Source organism: Pteropus medius, unplaced genomic scaffold (genome assembly GCF_902729225.1).
Source record: "Pteropus medius unplaced genomic scaffold, Ma_sr-lr_union100, whole genome shotgun sequence".
Lineage (NCBI taxonomy): Eukaryota > Metazoa > Chordata > Mammalia > Chiroptera > Pteropodidae > Pteropus > Pteropus medius.
In genome coordinates, this window is record NW_024347788.1 from 1299150 (window position 1) to 1321728 (window position 22579).

Below are 22579 nucleotides of genomic sequence, written 5' to 3' on the forward strand. Positions count from 1 at the left end.
GCTTCCCAAGCCGGACCCCACCCGGTGCCCTCAGGGTGAGCGGCCGAGGACCCGCAGAGGGTTGACTGGCTAGAGGGACGGACGGCGCAGCCAATCACGTTTCTTCGTGGCGGGAAGGGGCGGGCCCTGGGTGTGTCAGTGACTAAGCGGCACGGGATTGGCGGGTCCCTGGGAGATCCGCGGTGGCGGGAGTTTTCGGATGTGTTGGCGGCGGCCGGGGCCGCAGCGGTTGGGCTGATCCCGGCTGGCGGTGCGGGCGGCAGAACCCGGAGGCGATTCCACCCAGGATCCTTGAACTCCCGGCCTGCGGCGTGCAGGGCGGCTGCCCTTTTCCTTCCCGCAGAGCCGTGGCGAAATATGGATCGGCACCAGTCGCGACTGCACCACTCGACGCAGGGCTTAGCAGCCGGCGCCCCCTACCCCTCCTCCGCCTCGCTCCGCAGCTGCAGGGAAAGCATGATGCCACGCAGGAAGGGTCCCCAACACCCTCCGCAGCCCGGCGGCCGGGAGGTGTCTGGAGAGAAACGCCCCAAGTTTGTAAGTGTCGCCTGGGGCGGGGGTACAGCAGCCCCTGCCCAGCCAGTGGGATACGGCTCTGGTCCCAGGACCTTTCAATTTCATTGGGTCTATAGGGCCTGGTGGGCGGAGGGCTTAATTTTGTTCTTGGTTTCCAGAGTTGACAATCTCTTAATAGATTTCGACATGGTCCAATTCAGTTTGGACCCTCTGACAGATACAGTGATCATCTGTTGCCCCCCATTTTTTAAAGCTGTTCAAATGTATACGTCTTGATGTCACTTAGGTAGAAATTGCATTTTTTAAGTCGAGCTTCTCCCCTTGACTCCTGGCATCTGAGGATAAGAGACAACAAAGTGAATATTTAGGTGATGGGGTTTTTTTTTTCTTAATATTTTAATCTAAGAAGAACTTTTAAGGTGGATAAAATTTTCCAACTCGAAATAGCTCGTTTTAAAACTTGGGCGGGGCTGTGTGGTCACTGCTAAAGAATGTTAGGTTAGATTGGAAAGAAGTCCAAGTATTTGAAACTCCCTATTCTGATTGCTTCTCTTATTCACATTAACAGTCAAGGGGAGTGTCATGATTAGTGCCTTGTAAATCTTTTTATTGGTGTCTACTAGTGGAAGATAGGCAGTGATCATAGTTTGAGTGTGTGCGTGTAAATAAATGACGTAGAGGGTTAATAGATTTGGGTTGAGACCAACAGAATTAAAAATTTAATACTGACCCCTCTCTTTTCTCTTGGGAGTATGCAAAAATTTTTTTAATCATAGGTGAAATTGTACAGCAAAGAATGTGCCTTCTGTGAACAAATAAAAATTGTTAGCAATTTAAATTAGGATATACAAATTAAGGGAATAAAGACCTGTGGATGAGGAGTGAATTGCTAAGTATAACACTTAAAACTGATGAGTAAAACTGGGAGCAGAGCAATGAGATGTATCAGAATACTGAAAATGAGGGATGACATGGGTTAATGATGGTAAATTAAGTGTCAGAATGCCCATTGGAATGTTGAAATTTTGTGGGAGGATCAAATATGTTGTTGACTGTTATCTTAACAGAGCTGAGGAATAAATAGGAGAGAGTTAAACTGGCAATGAAAGATTCTACGCAGTATGAGAGGAATCCACTGGGACAATAACTTTTCCTTTCGCAGTTTACTTTCTGGGTTAATGTCATTTTGTCTCTGACTCTTGTGCTCCAGAATATACGAAGTGTGATTTTCTGTGACCAGCACAGATGTCATGAAAACAAAATGTATATTAGTATTTAGGTTTTGTTTCATCGAAGGATGTATCAGGTGATTTGGGTTCTAGTCTCTGTGCTGTTTTTCATTTCTTAGGTGTTTTGAAAAGGTTATTGTATAGATGAAAAGACATCTAAAGACAATACTTTTAAGTTCTAAAGCTAGTAAACACATCTAAAACACTGTTTTTAGATAGGAGTCTGATTTGAATTGTGACTTCATAATTAATTTAGAAGTAATTTATACCATAATCTCTGAAACTAATGTAGAGTCTTGCTTACATGATAATTTCTTTAGATGTATTTTCCATTTCACTAATTTTGTCATCAGCTATGTCTAATCTGCTATCTAACGTGTTCTGAATATTTGAGTCTAGCAGTTATTTTTATTTCTATAAGTTCCATCTGCTTCTTTTTCAAATCTGCCTGATCATTGTTTCATTTCTTTAGACATTTCCTACTTGGCTCTTCTTATTATTTATTTGACAGTTGTTTTATGTGGAATCTTTGTACTGTCTACCTTAACTCAAACTCAGCTGTGGCTCGCTTTCTCTTCCTGTGTTTGTTGATCTTTATAAGCCCACTGTTATATCTTAACCTATCTTCCAGGGGGCCGAACTGGGGATGCTTTTCTCTGGAGATGATTTGAGTCATTTTCCACCAGGAGCCTGATTTGGGACCATCTTCCTGTTGAACTGGGACTCTCAGGGGGGCCTGGAGTTCTAGGCTCAGCTCTAACTCTAGCCCACGGCTTAGTATCCCAGTCTCAAGGCTGCTCTGTGAATAGTTCTTTCCAGTCTGCCTCCTTCTCACTGTTCTCAGTCCCAATCTAGTAATTCTTGATTTGGGCAGGGAGGGTGGTCTTTGGAGACCATCCATCTTTCCTCATGAGTTCTCAGCAAGGCCTCAAAAAATGACTGTTTAACTTATAGTTCACTTTTCTGTACTGATGGACGGCAAGTCGGTTCTTGGCTTTCTTAGATTTGGTGTGAAGTGCCTGAATCTCTTCAGGTCACCTCATCATTAGGTCACCTAGGTGCCTGGGGCGGCTGCTTTTGAGTAGTAGAACAGGTAATGCTGGTTGGTGATGTGAGTGGAGTAGGGATAATTCAGGTGTTTGATATTTTGCATACTTACAAAGCTGCAAGCTGGTAGTAGAACTGAGTGGTACACTGGCCACTTGCTCCTGTTTTAGTTTGAGAAGGCAGGAGTTCTGGTGCCCGCTGGAACCCCGGTTTACTTTGAGCCCTGCAAAGCAGACAAAGCCTTGTTTTCTACTGAATGTATAGTTGTGGGCCTCAAGTTACTTTTGAATTGTGTATAAAAGTTTGTAGTCTAGAACCTCTCCCCATAGGTATGTGTAAATAGTAGAGATCAGGTTTGGCCGCACAGTGAATCGACTGCTTTTGGGCTGTCTGTGAACTAATCAACTTGGTTTCAGTTGAAAATATAAGTGGTGAGTGTCGAGATGCTGGGGGTAGATGGGAGACAAACAGGTGGCTGGGACGACAAGGCAGGTACCTGGTGAAGACTTCGTAAAAGCAGATAGATTCAGTATGCTCATTAAGCTCGATGCCTTCCCTGGGTCACACCCTCAGTACCTGGACCTGAGTCCTGTTTCCCTTCTAGCAGAAAATAAAAGAGCTGCTTTTCATTGACGCTGGGCACTTCATTCCTACCTCCCACTCCTGTTAGAAACACACAGTACACACAGCGCTGGCCACCAGATCCACAGTCAGAGCAGGATATGTGGCTTCTGGAGAAGTCTCTGTCTCTAGGATATGGGCCAGTCTTTTGAAAGGAGGCCTGTAAATTTGGTGATCCAACTTGGCGGGGTAGCTCTTTTTAATTAGGAATTAAAAGTTCTAGTAGACTTTAATGTAGATCTTGCATCTAATCTATGGTTTCCATTGAATAGATTATCGATTATTGTTTAATTTTGCCCTTACGGTACCTTCATTTTGGTTGTGAAAGATTTTTCACCCTGTCCATTAATATCCGTATCTCTGTAGTGTTTGAATATTATTAGTAATAAGTTATGGTGAACCACGCATTGTTTTAGATGCTTTATAAATATCGACTTCTTTAATCCTTACAACAACGCTATGAAGTAGGTAGTATTATTAGCCTTGTGTGCTAGATGAGAAAACGGAGGTGCAGAGGTTAAATTGCCTTAGGTCACACAGCTGCCACTTGCTGAGGCTGGGATTTGAACCTAGGTGCTGTCTCTATCCTCCCACGCAGCTGGGAATCTTAATCTTTACTGCTTCAGTTCTCATTCAGGGACCATTAACGGTAGTTAGCAATGCCTTTAATCAATACAGAATTACCGATTTCTTGATTATAGGCTGCTCGTGAGGTAGGATAAAATATTAGATTGTACTGGGAACTTGAGTAGAGTTGAAATCAGAGTAGGCTCGATGACATTAGGGCATGCTTGCCTAATGCTTTGGGTTTATTTGGAGGCAGAAGTGGTGGCAGAATAATGATTCCCCCAAAGATAGGCACGTCTTACTTCCTGGAACCTGTCGATGTTACCAGAGATGGCAAAAAAGGACTTTGCAGGTATGGTTAAAGTTAAGGTTTTTAAGATGGGGAGGTTAGCCTGGATTATCAGGATGGGTACTAGGTGCAGACATTTGTATCCTTATAAGGGGAAGGCAGCGGGAGATTGGACTACAGAAGAGGGCGGCCTGACCATGAGGCAGAGCTTGGTGATGCAGTCAAGTTGAAGGAGGCTGACAGCCATTGAAGCCAGAATAGGCAAGGGGCCATCCTCCCGTGGAGGCTCCAGAGGGGATACCTTGATTTCAGCCCACTGAAACTGATTTTGGACTTCTAGCCTCTAGAACCGAGGAACTATGTTTTTGTTTTAAACTCTTAAGTAATTTGTTATGTTATGAAAACAAACACAGCAGGAATAGCTGTGAGACCACGTGGAAAGATTTGGTTTAACAGTTTATAAATATGTGTTTTGGGAGAACCATCAGATTCATTTAAATCTCGTTCTTGGGGCATCATTTTATTTTCGAAGGTTTGTGATTTGAGAGAATATAAGGTAATCGTGGTTTGGTCCTCTGGAATAACAGCTAGAACCTTTGTTCATCTTGGTCTGCTAGAAAGCTGAGAGAAGATGGAGGTGATTTCCATATGCTCTTTGTTGAATTTATTTCTTCATTGAGTCCGCAGCTAATGTGATGTTTTCAGTTGTCCTAGAGTTAAACCGACAAGAATTGGAGATAGTGTTCTTAGTTCAAGGCTTTGGGCATCTGAATTTTATTCATGTCAAAATTCCACCTAACCCATCAGACATTGAAACCTTCATAAGGTAAAATTTTATTCAGACCAGTCTTCTAAGTAAATTATTCTGAATCGTCTCAGTCTTTCTTTCCTTTCTATCCTTCCTCACAGAGAAAAGAAGTTTTTTTTCTTTGTTAATATATAATTTGTCAAAAAAACCAAAATATATCAAGAGATTTCGGTGAGTATATTTAGTCACTGAAAATAGATCATATATAGTATTTATTACTTCTGGGTTACTCTGGATCTTTGTGGGTAAAATGGGGCGGGGATAGGGATGATTGTCTCAGATTTAGAGCATGGCTTAATTGCTTTTTTCAAAGACTCGTGTCTTTAATTATGAAGCAAGCAAACTCACATACATTTATTACACCATGGAACCTTGCATCTCATCTAGTCTGTCTTGTAGCAAATGCTGCTGAACAGATGTTACCTGAAACACCTTTTGCAGTTGGTAGAATGCTAAAATTTGTCGTGCTTTTATTATCGTTGTCTTGAATTAACTCTACTTTATGGCATAACTTTATTGCTGTGTCCTAGAATCTTTATATATTTATTGCCTTATAAATTGGATTTAAAATTGGCTTTTTATATAGAATGTAAATTAACATTTGTATAACTTGTTTATGCTTGCAGAATAATACAATAAAAAACTGCTACGTGTAACACTAATGTAATTGTCTTTAACTCAGCACATAGTATCCTCCAAACTAAGAATGAAATGGAGGCTGCAGAATATGATTACGTCACACTCTGCTGTTTATCCCAGAAACTAATTTGGCTTTTAGATCTATAAAATATAGATTAAGCATAACCTTTAACTTCATGGGATATTAAAGATCAAGGCACGAGCTTTCTTTGAACAGGATCTACAAAGGTAACTTTTCTCTCACCGGCAGCAGGGTGGCATTGAAATACCTTATCATTGGGAGTAATTTTCTCAGATAGCAAATCAAATAATTATTAACTTAGTGGGGGAATTTAAGAGTTTCAATAAGTTAAGTTCTGGTGCCGGAATATTCAGGTTACTAGCTAGTTAATGAAAACTGTTGGAAATGCTTTTGCCATAGATGTTATTCTTCAAAAGGACCCATTTCCATCCTTTGTTCCAGTTTTTTTGTAGAAGAGATGTTGTGAATAACATTCATGAGCAGTGACTTGTACCATTGTCGTGTCTCTTATTAATGTGAACTTGGGCAAGCTACTTAACCTGTCTCTGTGTCTCTGTTTCCTCGTGTAAAATGGGGTCGTTGGGAAGATTAAAAAGTTGATGTGATGGGCCTAGAATAGTACCTGGCTCATCGTAACCTCTAGGTAAGTATTTGCCACTTAGAGGATTGCCATTGTCATCATTAGTAGTAATAGTCATATAATTTTTGTATGGTTTTTAGGTCATTGGGGATATTACATTGAATATTTGAAAAACTTTATTATACTGGAAAATCTTATTTGAGCCAGGCTTCTCCCTCATGGTGTGGTGGAGGCTGAGTCATTCTGTTCTCAGTTCTTATTCTGGCGTGCCAGGTGACACTTGGATTGATGCAGACTTCTGATTCTGATGGCTGAATAATCAGAGCAAATTTCTAAAGCTTTCTGAGGGGTATGTTTTTATTTGTAAAATGAAGATCATACAACTATGAAACTTGTATACTGATGAGACTTACGAAAAGCAACCTACTAAGCAAACAGCCTCAAACATAGAAAAAAGAAATTCTTGTGATTCTTCGGCATGGACTAGAATGATAATAAAAATGATGTGACTTATATATGTATAGTCGTAAAGCTAAATATAACTCTTGATGCTTTTGGTTCTCTTACGACTATAAAACCAAAATAGATTTACATAGAAACTCTAAAACAAAACTATAAAACCAGTAAAATTCAAATGAACAGTAATATCAATTTAATGTGATTGATGATAATGTTTAGCTGAAATTGTCATTATTGGCTTTAATAGCGGAAAGACATGTATGTGGTTTGCTGTCCTCTTTTTGTTAACTTGACTGGATGGAAACGTAATCCCAGAGGCTGAGGAAGCTAAGTACGGAGCGATGGATCCAGAGACTCACCCCAAACTGTAGCTAGAGCCTGTCACTGAGCATCAGTCACGCACTGTCTTTTTCACAAAGTCTTGACTTGAGGCTCTGAGTGAAGTAGTGAACTCTTATGAACCAGTTTATGATAAAAAAATAGCCGCAGGTAAACATTTTTTAGTAAATTGTATGAAACTGTTAAAAAAGAGCAGAAAGAATTGGAGGCGAGACCACCAGCCTCTGTAGTCATTTTTCATTTGACATTTAACATTCTGTAGCTCTGGGAACATGGTTCCTTGACTCGTGTCATTTTGGAATTGTGAGCAGCTCTTTGGAACTGAAGTCTTCCTAAGTGGGAGGAGCTTGTGAAAACCTCCGTGACATGATGTTGATGTTGTTTGCCTTCGTCAGATGCCCGTACTGGTAGTGTGGCCTCCCTAGGTTGGTCATTGAGATTGTCCAGAATCTGCTTACTTTTCCTTCTAATGTTTAAGATAATCTTGGAAGAATGCACAATTTAAAAAGTCATATAACTGGAGAGTCTGCAGAAGGGCTCTGCAGACCCCAGTTTGAGGAATCCGGAGATGTCTTAAATGAAGAAGTTAGAAGCATACTTGAACCAGGCAAAGGTTTCGCACCTTTAGTGCTGTCTGGTGATGAACCGACGGTGATTAGTAAGTATAAAATATACCTTATTATACAAAAGAGGTATAGAATACCATGTACTCACCAATCAGCTTCAGAAATGAAACTTCATAAATCCTATCGAAATGTCCATTTTTCTCCCTTCCTATCTATATCTCCTTGTAATCTTTACTTTTCATTTCCTTGAATTAAGAACTTACAGAGCTTTTTTAAAAAAAATCTATTTTGATTATTTTTTTGGTTTCAATTTATAGCTACTTTTCCTAAAAATAGAACTGTGAGTGGAATATCCGATATCTTTCTGTCTCTCCATCTTTGAGCATCATAGCCCATCCCAAGTGCATTAAATCCTGATCCCCCTCCCTTTCTGGTATCAGATATGTACTAAGGACATTCTGTGTGCTGAGGGACTTGGGTATACCCAAGTAGCTGTGGCCCAAGTCACACCTTCATGGGTTAAGGATGTCCAAATACCTGTTCAGCTCTCTTCAAGGAAATTATCGTTAATCCTAGGTCATTCTAGATATTAAAAAAAGCATGCTCTTTTTGAAGTTATCGTGTAGAATTTCTAGGAACTCTTAGGAAGATACATGGATTAGTCTAATTGTAAGATCCATAATATCACATATATTTGGCTAATTTTATTATGAAATATCTTACCAGAATGTGGTGGAGTTTATCTTGTAATTGCTGCATTTTCCCAAGGTGGGCTGTTTACTTGGGCATCATAAAATGAAACTTTGTAACATTGAGTTTTTAACTAGGATTTGCAAACTGGTGACATTAATTATGGACTGTACTATTGTATTAAGCTATTTTTGTTTATCAAAATCTTGGTAGAATGCAATTCATAGCGACAATTACAATTCATTTCTAATGAAAAATTTGACAGCCTTAGAAATGAACATGAAAAATACAATGCACATATTATGCAATCAGAAATTCAATGTGACAGTTTCATCTCTTTATAGAAGGTGATGGTCTCCAATTAAAACCATGTTCTAATTTCACTCAGCCTTTCTTCTGAGGGTATTATTGTCATCTTACTGATATGTCATCTTGAACCTGCTTCCAGTTGCCCTATGCACATGGTTGTAAGCTTTTGGAAGTCACTTTCTCAGTGGCATCTGGTATAGATGTGAGCTTCTAGCAGGAATGTGAATGCTTGGCCAAGCGAGAATCTATGCAGAATTGCTCTTGTAACCTTATACCTCCTGGTTCACTAATCTATTCATGATTAATTTAAATTTAAATACTATTGATATAACCTAAACATCTGTTATAAAAGATTTCAGTGGTGGTGGGTCAGGGCATGAAATATATCTGGGTCATTGGAGAACAACCTGCAAGTCAAGCTCCATCAGGGGCCTGGCACTGTGGCTTAGAGCCCCACCCCTGACCACTGTCGTAAAAAGGGCCTGGGCTGCATTTAAACGTTGCTGAATATCCTTAGGCAAATTAATGAGCTCCTGTGCCTCAGTTTTCCTATCTGTAAAGCTGAGTAGATAATCACAGTACCTTCGTTTATAGATTGTGAGGATTAGTTGAGGTAATGCATGTTACTGTAGCTTGGGCACAGTACCTAGCAGTTGATACACGACAGCTATTATTAGTTTTATTCTTTTGATTCTGTTGCGGCCTCCAGAATAGGGGAGATCCCATCTCTGTAGCACTGAATTCTCTAGGGCTGGTCTTCCTGAAGGGATGTGACAGATCTTAGTTATTGACAGCTTTCTGACCCTTCTTCTCCAAGCCCCATCCCCAGCCCCAGCAAACCCTCCCCCTCCCAGACTAGCACTGTGTCCAGGGACCCGACCTTAATCTGAGTGGGGACCACACCAACAGGTTTGCTCCCTGGACATTTGCCCCGCTTTGTGTTTCATGTAGACCTCCAGCCCGCAGACCTTGTGCTTGTCTCTTTCTCTGTCAGCCTCCTGCTGACATTTGCTCCACACTACGCCCATAGGAGACCCAAAAGTAAACCTGGACCTCTTTTGAATTAGGACCTCCTTTTGAATTCGTGTTCCTCGCCTCAAGCCTGACACAGGTATAGAGCCTCTGGCCTCCATGCTCAGTTGCCCAGCTCTCCAAGCCTGGAGCAACCTGGCAGGCTTCTCTGTGGCTGTGCATCCTGCTGGAAACACGTCGCATCGATGCGAACTGACGCCCCTGGATGTCCGCTGCCTCTGGCCTCTGATCAGCGGGGTCCTCAAGGCTGCCGGATCATAATCATCATCGCGATAGCTACATTTATTCAGCTCTCCCGGTGGACTGGGCACTGTTTTAGTCCCTTACTCCTAACAATGCTTTGAAGTGGGTACTCTCAGGGCCCTTGTGTGGCACATGGCGGAACCGAGGCAGGAGAGCGGTTCGGGAACTTTCCTGCGGTGCCGCGGACGGGAGTCGGGAGGGATGGATGCGAACTCCGCGGGTCCGGCTCCAGAGCCCTGGCTTTGAACTAGCTCTTTGGTGACCTGCTTTCGCGTTCCTCTCAGCATTTATGTAAGCTATTATCACTCTCTTTGCCTCCTCTGTGGGCCTGATTCCTTTTTGTTGTAAATAGATTTTTAAATTGAAAAAGTAATATATGCACCTCTTAAAAAGCCCAACAGTGTAAGAGTACAGAGTGAAATTCTCTAAGACTCCCCTATATCCCAGGCCACCAATTCGGGCTTTTCCTATAAAGAAGTGATGACTTCTATTATTTTCTTTTGAATCCTTTAATGTAAAGCACTCACTTTGTACCCACATGGGAACATACCACAGCATTCACTTAAAAGATCTCATAGATGGTTACCTCTGACTCTTGGCTCTCACCTTGACACCTTTGGAGAGAAAACAAAGGCCGTATTGTTTGAACTTGCTCAATTTTCGGCTAGTGCAGCTGTAATCTTCTATATCTACAACTCTTCATCTTTTTCCCTCCAATATCCACAGAAGAAATGTCTTTTCCTGTTCAAGGTTAATGCCTTCGCCACTGCTCTTGACCCAGCCCCACCTCATGGGGAATGTTTCATCATTCTTCGCGGGCTTCATCCTATCAGATGGATCACGTGTCTTCCATTATTAAAGAAAAAGCAGAAATAAACCCAAACGGCCTCCCTCTCCAACCTGCCCTGGATTCATTCCCCTCTCCGAATACTGTGCTCCACTTCCTTCCCTTGAATTAGTTACTTTCATTTATTCAGCAATCTGTGAATGCTCTTTATATCCAGCCTAATGCAGGTGGATACATTTTGACCCTTGACTTGGAGAGACTCACATTCAATCTGGTATGGAGCAAGAGAGGTGCGAACTGACAAGTGCGACGTGTTCCCAGGGAATCCAGGTTCCAGAATCTTTAAGAAATCAAGACTTTGGAGTTAACCTGGGTTTAAATCCTAGCTCTGTATTCGATAATTGTGTGACCTTGGGAAATTACTTTGTGTTTTGTTTTGTTCCTTCATCTATGAAATGAGAACGTTAGTCCTCGTATGATAAGTTAGGTACGATGGGGTTTGACATGAAAGTGCTACACAGCTCTTAGCTCGTTGCTGCTCTCGTGATGGCCTCGTTACAGAGTAGAGTATGCGCACAGAGGAGGGGTCAGCCCCTTCCTGTTGGTCCCTCAGCCTTGCCTGGGCTTCTGTCATTCCACTGACGTTGCTCTGGCGGGTCCACAGTTGCCAACTTTGTGGCTGCTTTTCACGCTTCCTCTTACCTGACTCCGTCACACTGTTAGCACTGACCCCCTCGGCTCTTGACATTTTTGTCATGTGTCCGTCCCTTCCGATCTTGGCTCGTCCCGCTTCCCACCCTTTCCTGTTCATGTTCCCAAATACTATTTCTGATCTTCTCTTTTCAATTCATATCTCCTTTTAGCACGAGCTAATTCATTTTTAAAGCTGTTACTGCTGCCAAGATCTGTGTTGTTCGATAGGACTTCCTGGGATGACGGACATGCTCTGTTCTGTTGTGTCCAGTTTGATCGTCACATGTGGCTAATGCTACCAAAAAGCTGAATTTTTAATTCGATTTAATTAGAATTAATTTAAATAGCCATATGTGGCCAGTGCCTACTGACGGACTTTAGCCTGCAGTCGTGTTTAAAGGGGACTGCCCGTGGCCCTCAGAGTCTTCACCTGTAAATCAGACCGCCTTCCAACGATGTGACGATTTCCTGCTGCTGGAGAACATGCACGTTATTCCAGCAAAGGTGAGGCACTGTCACAGCCTCTGAAGCTACCCTCAATGATAGGTGTATAAGCAAAACAACATAAGCGATGACAGAAACGGGCACGGGATCATGTGTGTTAGAATGATTGTCAACAGGCCGACAAGAGATAAGTGCTGGCGGGGAAAAGGGAGTCCTTGTGTACTGTTGGGGGGATGGTAAATCCGTGCAGCCCCTATGGAAAACGGTATGGAGATTCTTCGGAAAATTAAAAATAGAACTACCATTTGATCCAGCGATTCCACTTCTGGGTATGTAGCCAAAGGAAATGAAAACTGGATCTCAAAAAGTTGTCTGCACTTCCCTGCTTATGGCAGCATTATTCACAATAGCCAAGATATGGGAAAAAAACTCAATATCTATCAACAGATGAATGGATAAAGGGTAAAGAAGATGTATATACTTACACAAACACAGAGATATTATTCAACCATGAGAAAGGAAATCCTGCCATTTGCAACATAGATGGACCTTGAAGACATTCTGCTTAGTGAGGTAAGCCAGATAAAGATACAGTGTGATATCACTGAAATGTGGAATCTAAAAAAGCTGACCTTGAAACAGGAAGCAAAATGGCGGTTACTAGGGGTTGTGGGGGTGAGGGATTTGGGGAGATGTGGTGAAAGGTACAAACTCGCTCCTAGAAGATGAATGAGTTCCGGAGGCCTAATGCACAGCATAATGATTATCGTCAACAACATTATGCACTCAAAGGGCAAAGAGACTAAATCTTCAATGTTCTCACCCCAAAAACGGAAATGATAATTATGGGAGGTGATAGAGGTGTTAGCTAAAGCTACAGTGGTAATTACATTAAAGCAAATCAACACCTTAAACTTACATAACGTTGTATGTCAGTTATACCTCAATTAAAAAAATAAAAGAAACAGGCACTGGAGAAGTACTCTTCTGTCCTTGCAAGAAGTGCAGTCCTCAGTAATTTGCACTAGGTCATGAGATCATTGAGTGCCCTCCTGCCAGTGGCTGCCAGCTGCTGACTTCCCCGTAACCCCGTTGACTTGCTTTATTAGTGTGCTTGAGGGGTGTGCTAATCAACGTGAAACTGTACTTTTAGAAGTCCTTTAAAAATATCCTCGGTGATTGCTAGAGAGTCATTGTTGAGGTCGCCTTTGGTGTTGCTGGAAGATTGTCAAGGACAGTTTAGGCTGCAGGTGTTTGAAGTTATAGCTTGACTACAGAAGTTGGTGTGTTCAAAACCCGATTTAGCACATAGAAAGTTACGTGTTACAATTTCACCGCGTCGTCAATGACATGGTGCAAACTTGGTACCATTTTGGGCTGTTCTGTGTCTAATCCCATTCAAGGCTTATCTTTCCAAATTCCCCAAATTCCTTTAGGTGGCACGTGCAGAGAGAAGCATTCACGTGAGGAATCCTTGTATATTTCAGTATGTGTATCTCCAGCAGGACAGTTCCTTCTGTTATATTATTTTTTGAATCACCAAAAAGGGATAAAAAAATAAGTGAGGCTATTTATTTTTTTCCTCTAGAATCCTTGGGAAGATTACTCCCTCAGGGCCGGAGCTGTGTTGGAGAGGTCCTTACATGCCAGGCTTAGCCTGGTGTGTGGTTAGCTTACGTACTCAGTAACTGTATTCTGCTTGATTACTATTTCTAAAAGAAACGTAAAATGTAACCACATTTTATGCATAGTACCAAGACTGCACATAAGAGCTGGAATTGCCCCTTTTTTCTTTCTTTTGCAGATGATCGCTTTCTAACTAGGCAGTCATTCTTTGACTCGTTTTCAGTGACCAAGCCATTTAGAGGGTAGTAAGAAAAAGTAATCAAATTATGCAAGAAAAATTAGTGGTGATTTATGTGTTTAAAAAAGTTCAGACTTTATCAATAACTGAAGAATTAAATTTTCTTTGATTAGCTATTGCCCTCCAGTTATTTTGGACTTAAGTTTTTCTTTTTAGTATGTCGGAATGTGGATATTTTTGTTCTTATGTTTTAGTCTGAATCGGGATGGCTTGGCTTATAAGGTTTGTATGGGCTAAAGCTTAAATTCTACAAATAAGAAGTAAAAAAACTATTCATTACATTTCCATTATACACTTCAGAGAGCAACTTTAAAAAATAAAGTAGGGAACTCCCTAGCAAAACATATACCATTCTTTTCAGTGTTAGTCAGTGTGCAGAAGTTACAGTACCTCCCTCCCCAGCTTCTTATACTCACTCACCTGAACTTTTAAGATAGGACTTTGCAGTCAGTGTTATAACAATTAATACTCATCCAATCGAAATTACACTCATCTTTCAAGTTAAGATTTAATTTTCAAATTTCTCTGCCCCATAAACTACTGAGAAGCTTCTTCATTTCCAATGTGTAAGTCTTCCCAGGCTTGATTACAGCAGCTGTCCTGTGAGGCAGTGGGAAGGTCGGGGGAATAGGCCTGACCTTGGAAGTCAACAGTGACTGAGGTTCCATTCCCAGCCCGGCCACTCACCACCCCGGCAAATCACTTCTGTGGCGCTCAATTTCCTGATCTTGAAGATGGGGATGAGGGCTAATTTATAGGATTGTTGGGTGTATTAGTAATTATGGTAAGTGGTGGTGGTGTTGGTGAGGCAGGCTAGATCCTATGGGTCCTGGGGACCTACCTGTAGTCTCGGGTCCTGTCTCAGTCAAGGCCTATTTGGCTTAAAGGAACAGACCCCCATGCGACATCTACTTTAAGCCTGGAAAGGGCAGTTGCAGAGATGCACAGGGGCGTCTCCCGGGATCGAGCACAGTAAGTGTAGCTGGTCCTCATGAGGGGCTGGAGCCGAGAACCGAAAGCTGACAGCTTCTCGTTCTCTCTTCTGGGGTCATACAGTCTCGTTTTGCTTCTCACTAGGGACTTGCTGCACTGCCGTGTCCCTGCACAGTGCAGCTTCTAATGCTTTGATCTTCACACAGCCAGGCCCAGAGCCTCACCGTTCCATATATACACAAGAGCAGGTCCTGATGCTCATCTCTGAACACCAGATGTAGGTTTCTGGGAGGGCGAGGATTTCACTGGCTCTGCTTCGGTTTAAATGTTGAGCTCTGCTAATTTATATTAGCTAATTTATATTAGCAGAGCTCAACCTTTAAACTCATAATTTAAATATCAGCTCTGGCAGGCCTGGCTCACAAAGAACAATGAAGACTGCTGGGCCCACCCCTGTGACGTAGAGAAGGGACTGTGTGCCCGGGGTAGATGAACCACCAGGTGTCGACCATGTCTACATGCGTGGGTCTTTGGAGGTTCCTTGATGAAAGCCTTGGTGCTGGAAGACTGAGTTCACGATATAGGCATACTTCAGAGATGTTGCAGATTCGCTGCCAGACCACCACAATAAAGCGTGTTTGACAATAAGGTGAATCATACTCTTGCTGGAGAGTCTTGCCTTCAATTTTAAAAAACAACATCTGTGAAGCTCAACAAAGTGAAGCACAATAAAATGAGGTATGCCTGTGGTTTATGCAATTTAGTGGCTTCTAACCCTGGTTGAATATTAGTCACCTAGGGGACCTATAAAAGTACTTATGGCAGGCCCACCTCTGGGTATTCTGATTCAGTTGGTTTGGGATATTACTCAGGCATCTGTATTAGGAAAAAGAACTCTGCAGATGATTCTTTTGTGTAGTCAGGTTGAAAACCACTGGCCTAACCTGTTCCCTGTACTATGGTAGGTCTAGGGGGTTCAGAGATGAGGGAAACGAGATCCCTGCCACATTAACAAAAAGAATGAAAAAAAAAAAGACAAACAGAAGCAGCAAGACAAACATGATCAGTGACCCAAGGGAATTGTAAACAAAAGAACTATGGGTGGCCAGAGGTGGGATCTTATTCTTTGATGGTAATGAAGGTTGACTCACCCTCACTATAAATTTATATGTGTACTTTGCTTACCTCACATCTCAGTCAGCCATCCAGTTGTATCCTGAGGCACAGGCAACGTGCCAGCTCTGGGGACAGCACTGGGAAACTGCCACTGCTTGGGAGTTCTCAGCCCCAAGATCTCAGCCCCAAAGAAAAATGACAACACGTGAGAGGCTCCAGCAGCTGAAAGAGGATGGCCCCAGCAAAACAGAGCCGCTGCCAGAGTGCTGGGGACAAAAATCCCTGCCCTCCAGGAGCCCAAGCCCCGTGGGGGAGACCCGCACACAATTACATCACTGACAAGTGGACTTAAGTGGATTGGAGAATGGGTCAGTGCCCAGGAGGGAAGAGACTATGGGGGTGGCTTTGAGGAGAGTGAGGGTGACCTGAACCAAGGTGGTGCCCGTGGGGATGTTAGCTAGACAGAAGGGGACCAGCATTTAGCAAAGTCACCTCTGCCAGGTGTAGTTAGTGTGTTTTGTACTTCCTGACCTTTCTCACGTAAGGCTCCTAACAAGCCTATGAAGGCAGATGCTTCCTATTTTCCTGGCACAGGTAGGAAAGCGAGGCTCGGAGGGCTAAGCACCCAAGGTCCCACAGCTGATGGTATCAGCTGGATTCCAATCCACGTGAGTTTGATCCTGGAACCTGGGCTGCTTTCCTCCACCTGGTGAACGCAAGGCGGTGCGTAGGGGTCACGGGGGAGGCTGTCTTGAGGTGGGGACATTAGAGAAACTTCCTGCTGCAGGCGGTGTTTGAGAGGTGAGCAGGTGGACGCGGAGGTGATAGAAACAGCCCCAGCACAGGTGGCGACTGGGGCAGGGTCTCGGTCTGAGCCAAGGCAAGAAGAGGAAACGTCGGCGCCCGGAGGTTGAACGTGGGGTTGTTACCGAGGTATTGGAAGGGAGGGGGCAGAGGGAGGTGCTGAGGGGTCCCCGTGGTCCGGGGCTCATTGTGTGGGGTGCGCCCTACCATCCGTGTGCAGACTCCGGCGCCGTAGGGCTGACTCTTGGATTGCTGAGGGGTGTCAGGGATTATTTTGTAAATAACCTGTTGTAATTAAACATTTTTTCTAACCCTCTTTTCTGTAAACATGCCTGGCTATTCCTCCCCGACCTGCCCTCCCCAAACTAACTTTATATTAAAAGTAGTTTGTGAATGCAATAGAACTGAATTTGTCCGAAAATTGCCTGTCTGAGCTACGGTGTTGGGGGTGTACTTCTAATACTTCCTTGTGACCCCTGGCAGCTTAACCACGCCAGCCGGGGAAAGGACCGAGAACAGACCTATGGCGTCCCTTCCCTCTGGAGTATCTTGTATAGGATACGGATTCCACGATTACTTACTGTTTAAGTTGCTTATTTATGATGTGTTTTTATACGTAAACATTTGTGACTGCTCTGTTAGAAGACTAGACGCTCATGTCCTTAAAACGGTCCGGGACGGATCTGCTGCCACTCCTTCCTCACCGGCTGTCGCTGGGCCGGCTTCCCGGTGGCTTGACCATGGCAGACGCGCTCCTTTCTGGTGGCCTTCGTTGTGGCCGTCCTGTCTGAAGCATCCCCCCCGGACCCCCATACCCGTAGAGCTACCTACTTAGTCCACTCTCAACTTGGCTCAAACGGCACTTTCTCAGTCAGGCCTCTGCCGACCCCAACTCCCCACGTTTAAAATTGCACCCTCAAACCCTGCCCTGCCCTCCTGGCTCCCTGACCCTGCACCGCGTCTCATTTTCAGCAAAGCATTTGTCATCTTCCAACAGCCTCTGTAACTTTGATTCAGTTTGTCTGTTTCCCCCGTAGAAAGTAAGTTCCTTTAGGACAGGAATCCGTTTTACTAACTTATTTATTTTCCTTGTCAAGAACACAGTGATTTTTAATAAATATTTGTTGAGTGAATAGTTTAGGACTCATTCTGTATAAAGAACAAGTCCTGTATTATAACTTTTACCTAACTCATGGCTAAAAATTAATTTGATCTTAGATCATTGCTCTAATGTTTGCACGTTAATTAGCATATATTGATTTAAGCATGCGCAATTAGCAAGTGAAGGCTCTGCCTTCTAGTTACTGTCCAGTGCCTCTGTTATGGTGTTTATCCCACTGTTTTGCATTTTGGTATTGTCTTTCTGCTCTTTTGGTTTTAAGCTTCTAGGGATAGGGACTGAGTCTTCTTTATTCTTGATGTAGTGTCTTGCACATGTTGGCAGCCTAATTGTGTGGTAGAAAAAAATAGGATTATGAGACTAGGTCTTCATTAGAAAATCATCTTATTTTTTGGTATCATGTTCTCATGATACCAAAATAACTGAATGATATTTACCTTAACTTTCTCAAGATAGCATGAGATCTTTTACATTTACGATAAAGAAAAATGATAGATTTCTTTGATCTCTGCCATTAATAAGTGTCATAAAATAGAAAAATAAAGCTAAGTCAATATATTCTTGTGGCCACAGAAATTGAATTTGTGTCAAAAGGATTTGTGCTTGTGATGTAGTGATTCGTATATTTTTCTTAGAATTAAGTCTCTAGCAGGTGACAACATCAATAATTCACAAAACCAAGGAGCTTTTTGAGATTGGTTAATTTATATATGTGAATTAGAAAACAAATGAATAATGTGCTTAATGTATTCCGACATTGGAAAATATGCATTAAAAAACCTAGGCTATTAAAAAGTCTGTGTTCATAGTATTAGTTTTTTTTAATTTTCATTTTTAGTTCTTTCACTAATACATTTTTATTTGAAAAGGAACTCATCTGTATTTTCTGCTTGGTGTGAACAGTATTATCCATAATATAAAAAGCTTTTCTTGTTATAAAAATAAATTTTCTCATTCTAGACAACTGGGAAAATCAGGAAAATATGAAAAAAAAACTGCTCTAAATTCCACAATCCAAATGTATAAAGTTAACAATGGTTTCTGTCTTTTTTCATAAATGTGTATATTAATGAAGTTGCAAGTATATTGCATATGCAATTTTAAATACAACTTTTTTTTCATGTAACATTGTATTGTAAGCATTTTTCTATGTCATTATAGTCCATATCAGGACTATAGTTTAATCTTATATTTTGGGATATTTTAGGTTAATTACAATTCCGGCTCTTTAAAATAAGTGTATATATTTGTATATAAACCTTTGGTTGTATTTATTGTCTAAGGATAGATTCCAGAAGTAGATTTACTAGGCTAAAGAATGTGAACATAGGATTTGTTGCACCAAATCGTTTTCTGAAAAAGGTTAATCAAATTTACATGTGATGCTAGACTGTAAACAAAGTGCTTCTCAAGTATATATGAAATGAGTGGTGCTCTATTAGCCTCAGAAATAATCTGGTAGTTCGGATAAGCTTCAAGGTGATTCTGGAAGCTCAGGGACCATTTAAAATCTTCCTACAGCTAATACTTGGAATGCTTTTCAGCCTTCTCCAAATGATGAAAAAGGTCTCAGATTCTCGTGACCTAGAACTAAACCCACTTGTAAAGCTGTTCAAAGATTTGAATGGCTTTTTCCTGGGCCCATCGGAGAAGAATCTTTGATCTTGTGGTGTAGGTGAAAACTGGAACAGCTGAACAGAACATCTTAAAGGCATTAAAGCTGTGTTACTAGAATTAGTTTTCCCTTTTAATTTTACTTCAACATTGAATGAGTTTATTGACAGAGGTCCTGGAGGGTTCTGTTAGACCAACACCGTGACGTGTTAGGTGCCCAGCCCCTGTGGTCGGCAGTCTAGGTGAGTTCCAAGTAGCGATTCGATAATTGGTTTTCCCAGAGAAGTGGTTTTCCAGCAGTTTTGTTACAGCCTTTTGATCCTTTTGAAAACCTTGCTTTCTCTTGGAAATGAATCTTCTCTTTTCACTTCTGTGGGTGCCTGAATGATACCCCCTCCTGAGAGCTGACCTTTCTTGATGACTGTCCTTTCCCAAGGAAGGACTCGTGGAGAAGGGAGGTCTGTGTTCTTCTGTGGGTGAGAGTTGAGAAGCCATGGATAAGGGATAGGTGTTTGTTTTTCGGAGGTGGGCGGTTTCACGACTTTGAATAAATAGACTGTCAGGCAGGAGGGATCACAGATTCAAGCTGTGTCTGTGTCCCGAGTTTATTTAGAACACACTATTTATAACATTACAATAAGAAAGACAGTAGTCAAGAACCAAGGTTAGCCAGATTACTATATCTAGTAGAACAATGAGATTCTCACAACTCAGAGCTCTCTGCTAAACTGTTGCAAGGAATGTGCAGTAATTGCTATGTGAACATTTACCTCCCTGTTTTTCCCAGCGCTTTACAATCTCAACTTCTTATATTGTTGCCAAGTACACAAATATCCTTGTTCCTTGTTATACGATTTCACATGTCCATAAGTGACTCCCCACAATGGACAGATGAAAAGAAGCTCTGAAGAGCTTTTCTTAATTCTCACCTGTTCCTACCTTTGCCTCTCCCACTCTTCTCCACCTCAGAGTAGAAAGATGACTACATGAAGAGCCAGTCCCGTTAAAAGTTTTCCTTTACAGTATCAAAGAGCTAGCTCTGCTCTTATCCTCGGTGCTATGAAAGCTTCAGTATTATTTTTGGACCCTTCTGAGATGTTAAATCTGGAGCCCTTGAAGATTATTTTCACATTGTGGTGTGTGTAGTTGCCTGGGAGATGACCCTTACATAGACTCTGTAGGTGTGCTTAGCGTCGTGGTTAGTAGTAATATCACTTTATATTTCTGCAATCTTTATAATTGGCGTTCATATTAAAATAAACACAGATGTGTGGACCAGAAATGTTATTAGGTTAAAATACATATTCCTAATTACATTGGTGGAAAGCAATAATCTGGACTTTAAAACTAGTGAGAGCAACGCTTTATTATCTTTACCCATAGATTAAGACTGATCCTTGCTTTTTTCCTCTTAAGATGTAGCTTTGTTGTGTCAATAAGTAACCAGTCATTGACTCATTTTGACAAGCAAATAGTGTCATGTCATGGTTTGGAATAGTGAGCAATCTTTGATACTTAGTTTCTAAGTATATGCTTATGAGATTGAAATATACTTGGAGATAGACTAAGTACTTGAATAAATGATGCTATTGATAATTCATCCAAGACACCAGAGATTGTTATAAGAGAATTCAACACTACTAATCGGTGCCTGTCACTCGATGGCAGTGAACGTGTCCCAACCGTACCAGCTCCCTGTCTTCTCTTGTGCTCTTATCTGTACCCTTCCTTTAGCTCGTTTCAGGAACACCAGTTTTAAAGCGAGCCACATGACGATAAATCATGTGTGCAGGCTGAGGGAGTGTGATGCAGGTCCCCTGGGGGTCCTGGGCTGGCTGTAGCAGCATGGCCCACAGCCCCCCTCAGGCATAAAGGTTCCTAGGTCACACCTTGAGACTGACTGCATCAGGATCTCAGGAAGCTGAGGCCCTGTCATCTGCTTTTACAAAGATAATCTTGATGTGTTTCTTTTTCCCACTAACCAGCTGGTCTAGAGGGTCTGAGTCGAGTGAGTTCAGAGGCTTCAGCCTCACAGGTTTTCCTCTTGTCGGTAATTTCTCATGACGCGTTAAATGATGTGAATTTAATGGAATTGCAACGGCTAAAAACCATTAAAATGTTACCAAGTATTTGGCTCTGATGATGGCGATCCTCGCCTGCTAGTCTGACACCTGATTGTGGCTATCATCTTGATGACATCCAAAGAGAGCTCCTTTGCTCCCTGCTGGTTCAGGTGTGCTAACCCATGCAAGAAAATGTAAAATTTGCTAAAAAATCTTGAGCTACAGCTTGGAATAGTTTTCATTGCATGTGCACCTTGGGTTTGTATGGTGCTTTGTGTTAACTTATTTGGTCTTTGTTACATGTGAACTAAATGGGTGGGAGAGGGACCGTTTCTTCATACCTCTTATTTTGACAGCATCTGTCTTCAAATGAAGGTTTTGATGCTTTGCTTAAATGGGAAGACAAAGTGGTATCCATGTGCTGTGTTCCTACCCTTTTTTTTTTTATGGATCCTGTGTTCTTTAGAAGAAAAATTCTATAAAGACCTTTTATCTCTTTCAATTCCAGAGTGATCCTCTTGACCATTCATCCTAGGAACCGTCATTAGCAGAAAACATTGTTCCTTGTCTGTATGTGGTGCTCCTTATGTTTTAGGGAGAAAATAGAATTAGCAAGTAGAGAAACATAGGACCACAGGAAGAAGTTGGCTCGAAAAAGTTAGGGCTTTAGTGCCACATACTCACCGATTACCCGTGGTCCCGTGTTCAGACTGTTCATATTTTGATATTACCAATTTTATCGCATCCCATAAAGCATTCATAACACCTATAGAGTCATAGGCCAGGTAATGTAACTAAAAGTCACAAAGTCACATTTAGGTGTGACTTTTAAGGTCTAAAACTATGTGCTTTTACATTTGGGGGATAGTGGTGCAAATATAACCCTGAAAAGTTGCCATCGGGTTGCTACTATTTTTAAAAAGCATTCGTATTTGCTTCCACTTAATAGTCCGTTTTATATTTCTTTCTTGGTGTGGATGTCAGTAAATGCTACTTCTGAACTGGATTGATGTTTGTAGTTCCTCTTTTCTCCAACTAGAAGGTACTTTATTTTCTAAGTGTCTTGGTAAACCAGACGTTTTAACAGTACTTCAAGTACTAGTATAAAAGCAATTTTTTTAATAATAATAATTTTTTTTCTTAAAGATACCATCCTTGTTTTGTAGATACAGAAGCAAGGCCAAA

The 22579-nt window shown here is 41.8% G+C and overlaps 1 protein-coding gene across 1 annotated transcript in view; it reads left to right on the plus strand.

The window, feature by feature from the left end:
- Nucleotides 1-357: 357 nt before the first annotated feature.
- The window catches only part of DIAPH3 (diaphanous related formin 3), a 425074-nt gene continuing 402852 nt past the window's right edge, over nucleotides 358-22579 (plus strand). Inside the window, exon 1 of the mRNA XM_039877169.1 lies at nucleotides 358-537. Coding sequence (XP_039733103.1) covers nucleotides 358-537 — 180 coding nt within the window. The remainder of the gene's footprint in view (nucleotides 538-22579) is intronic.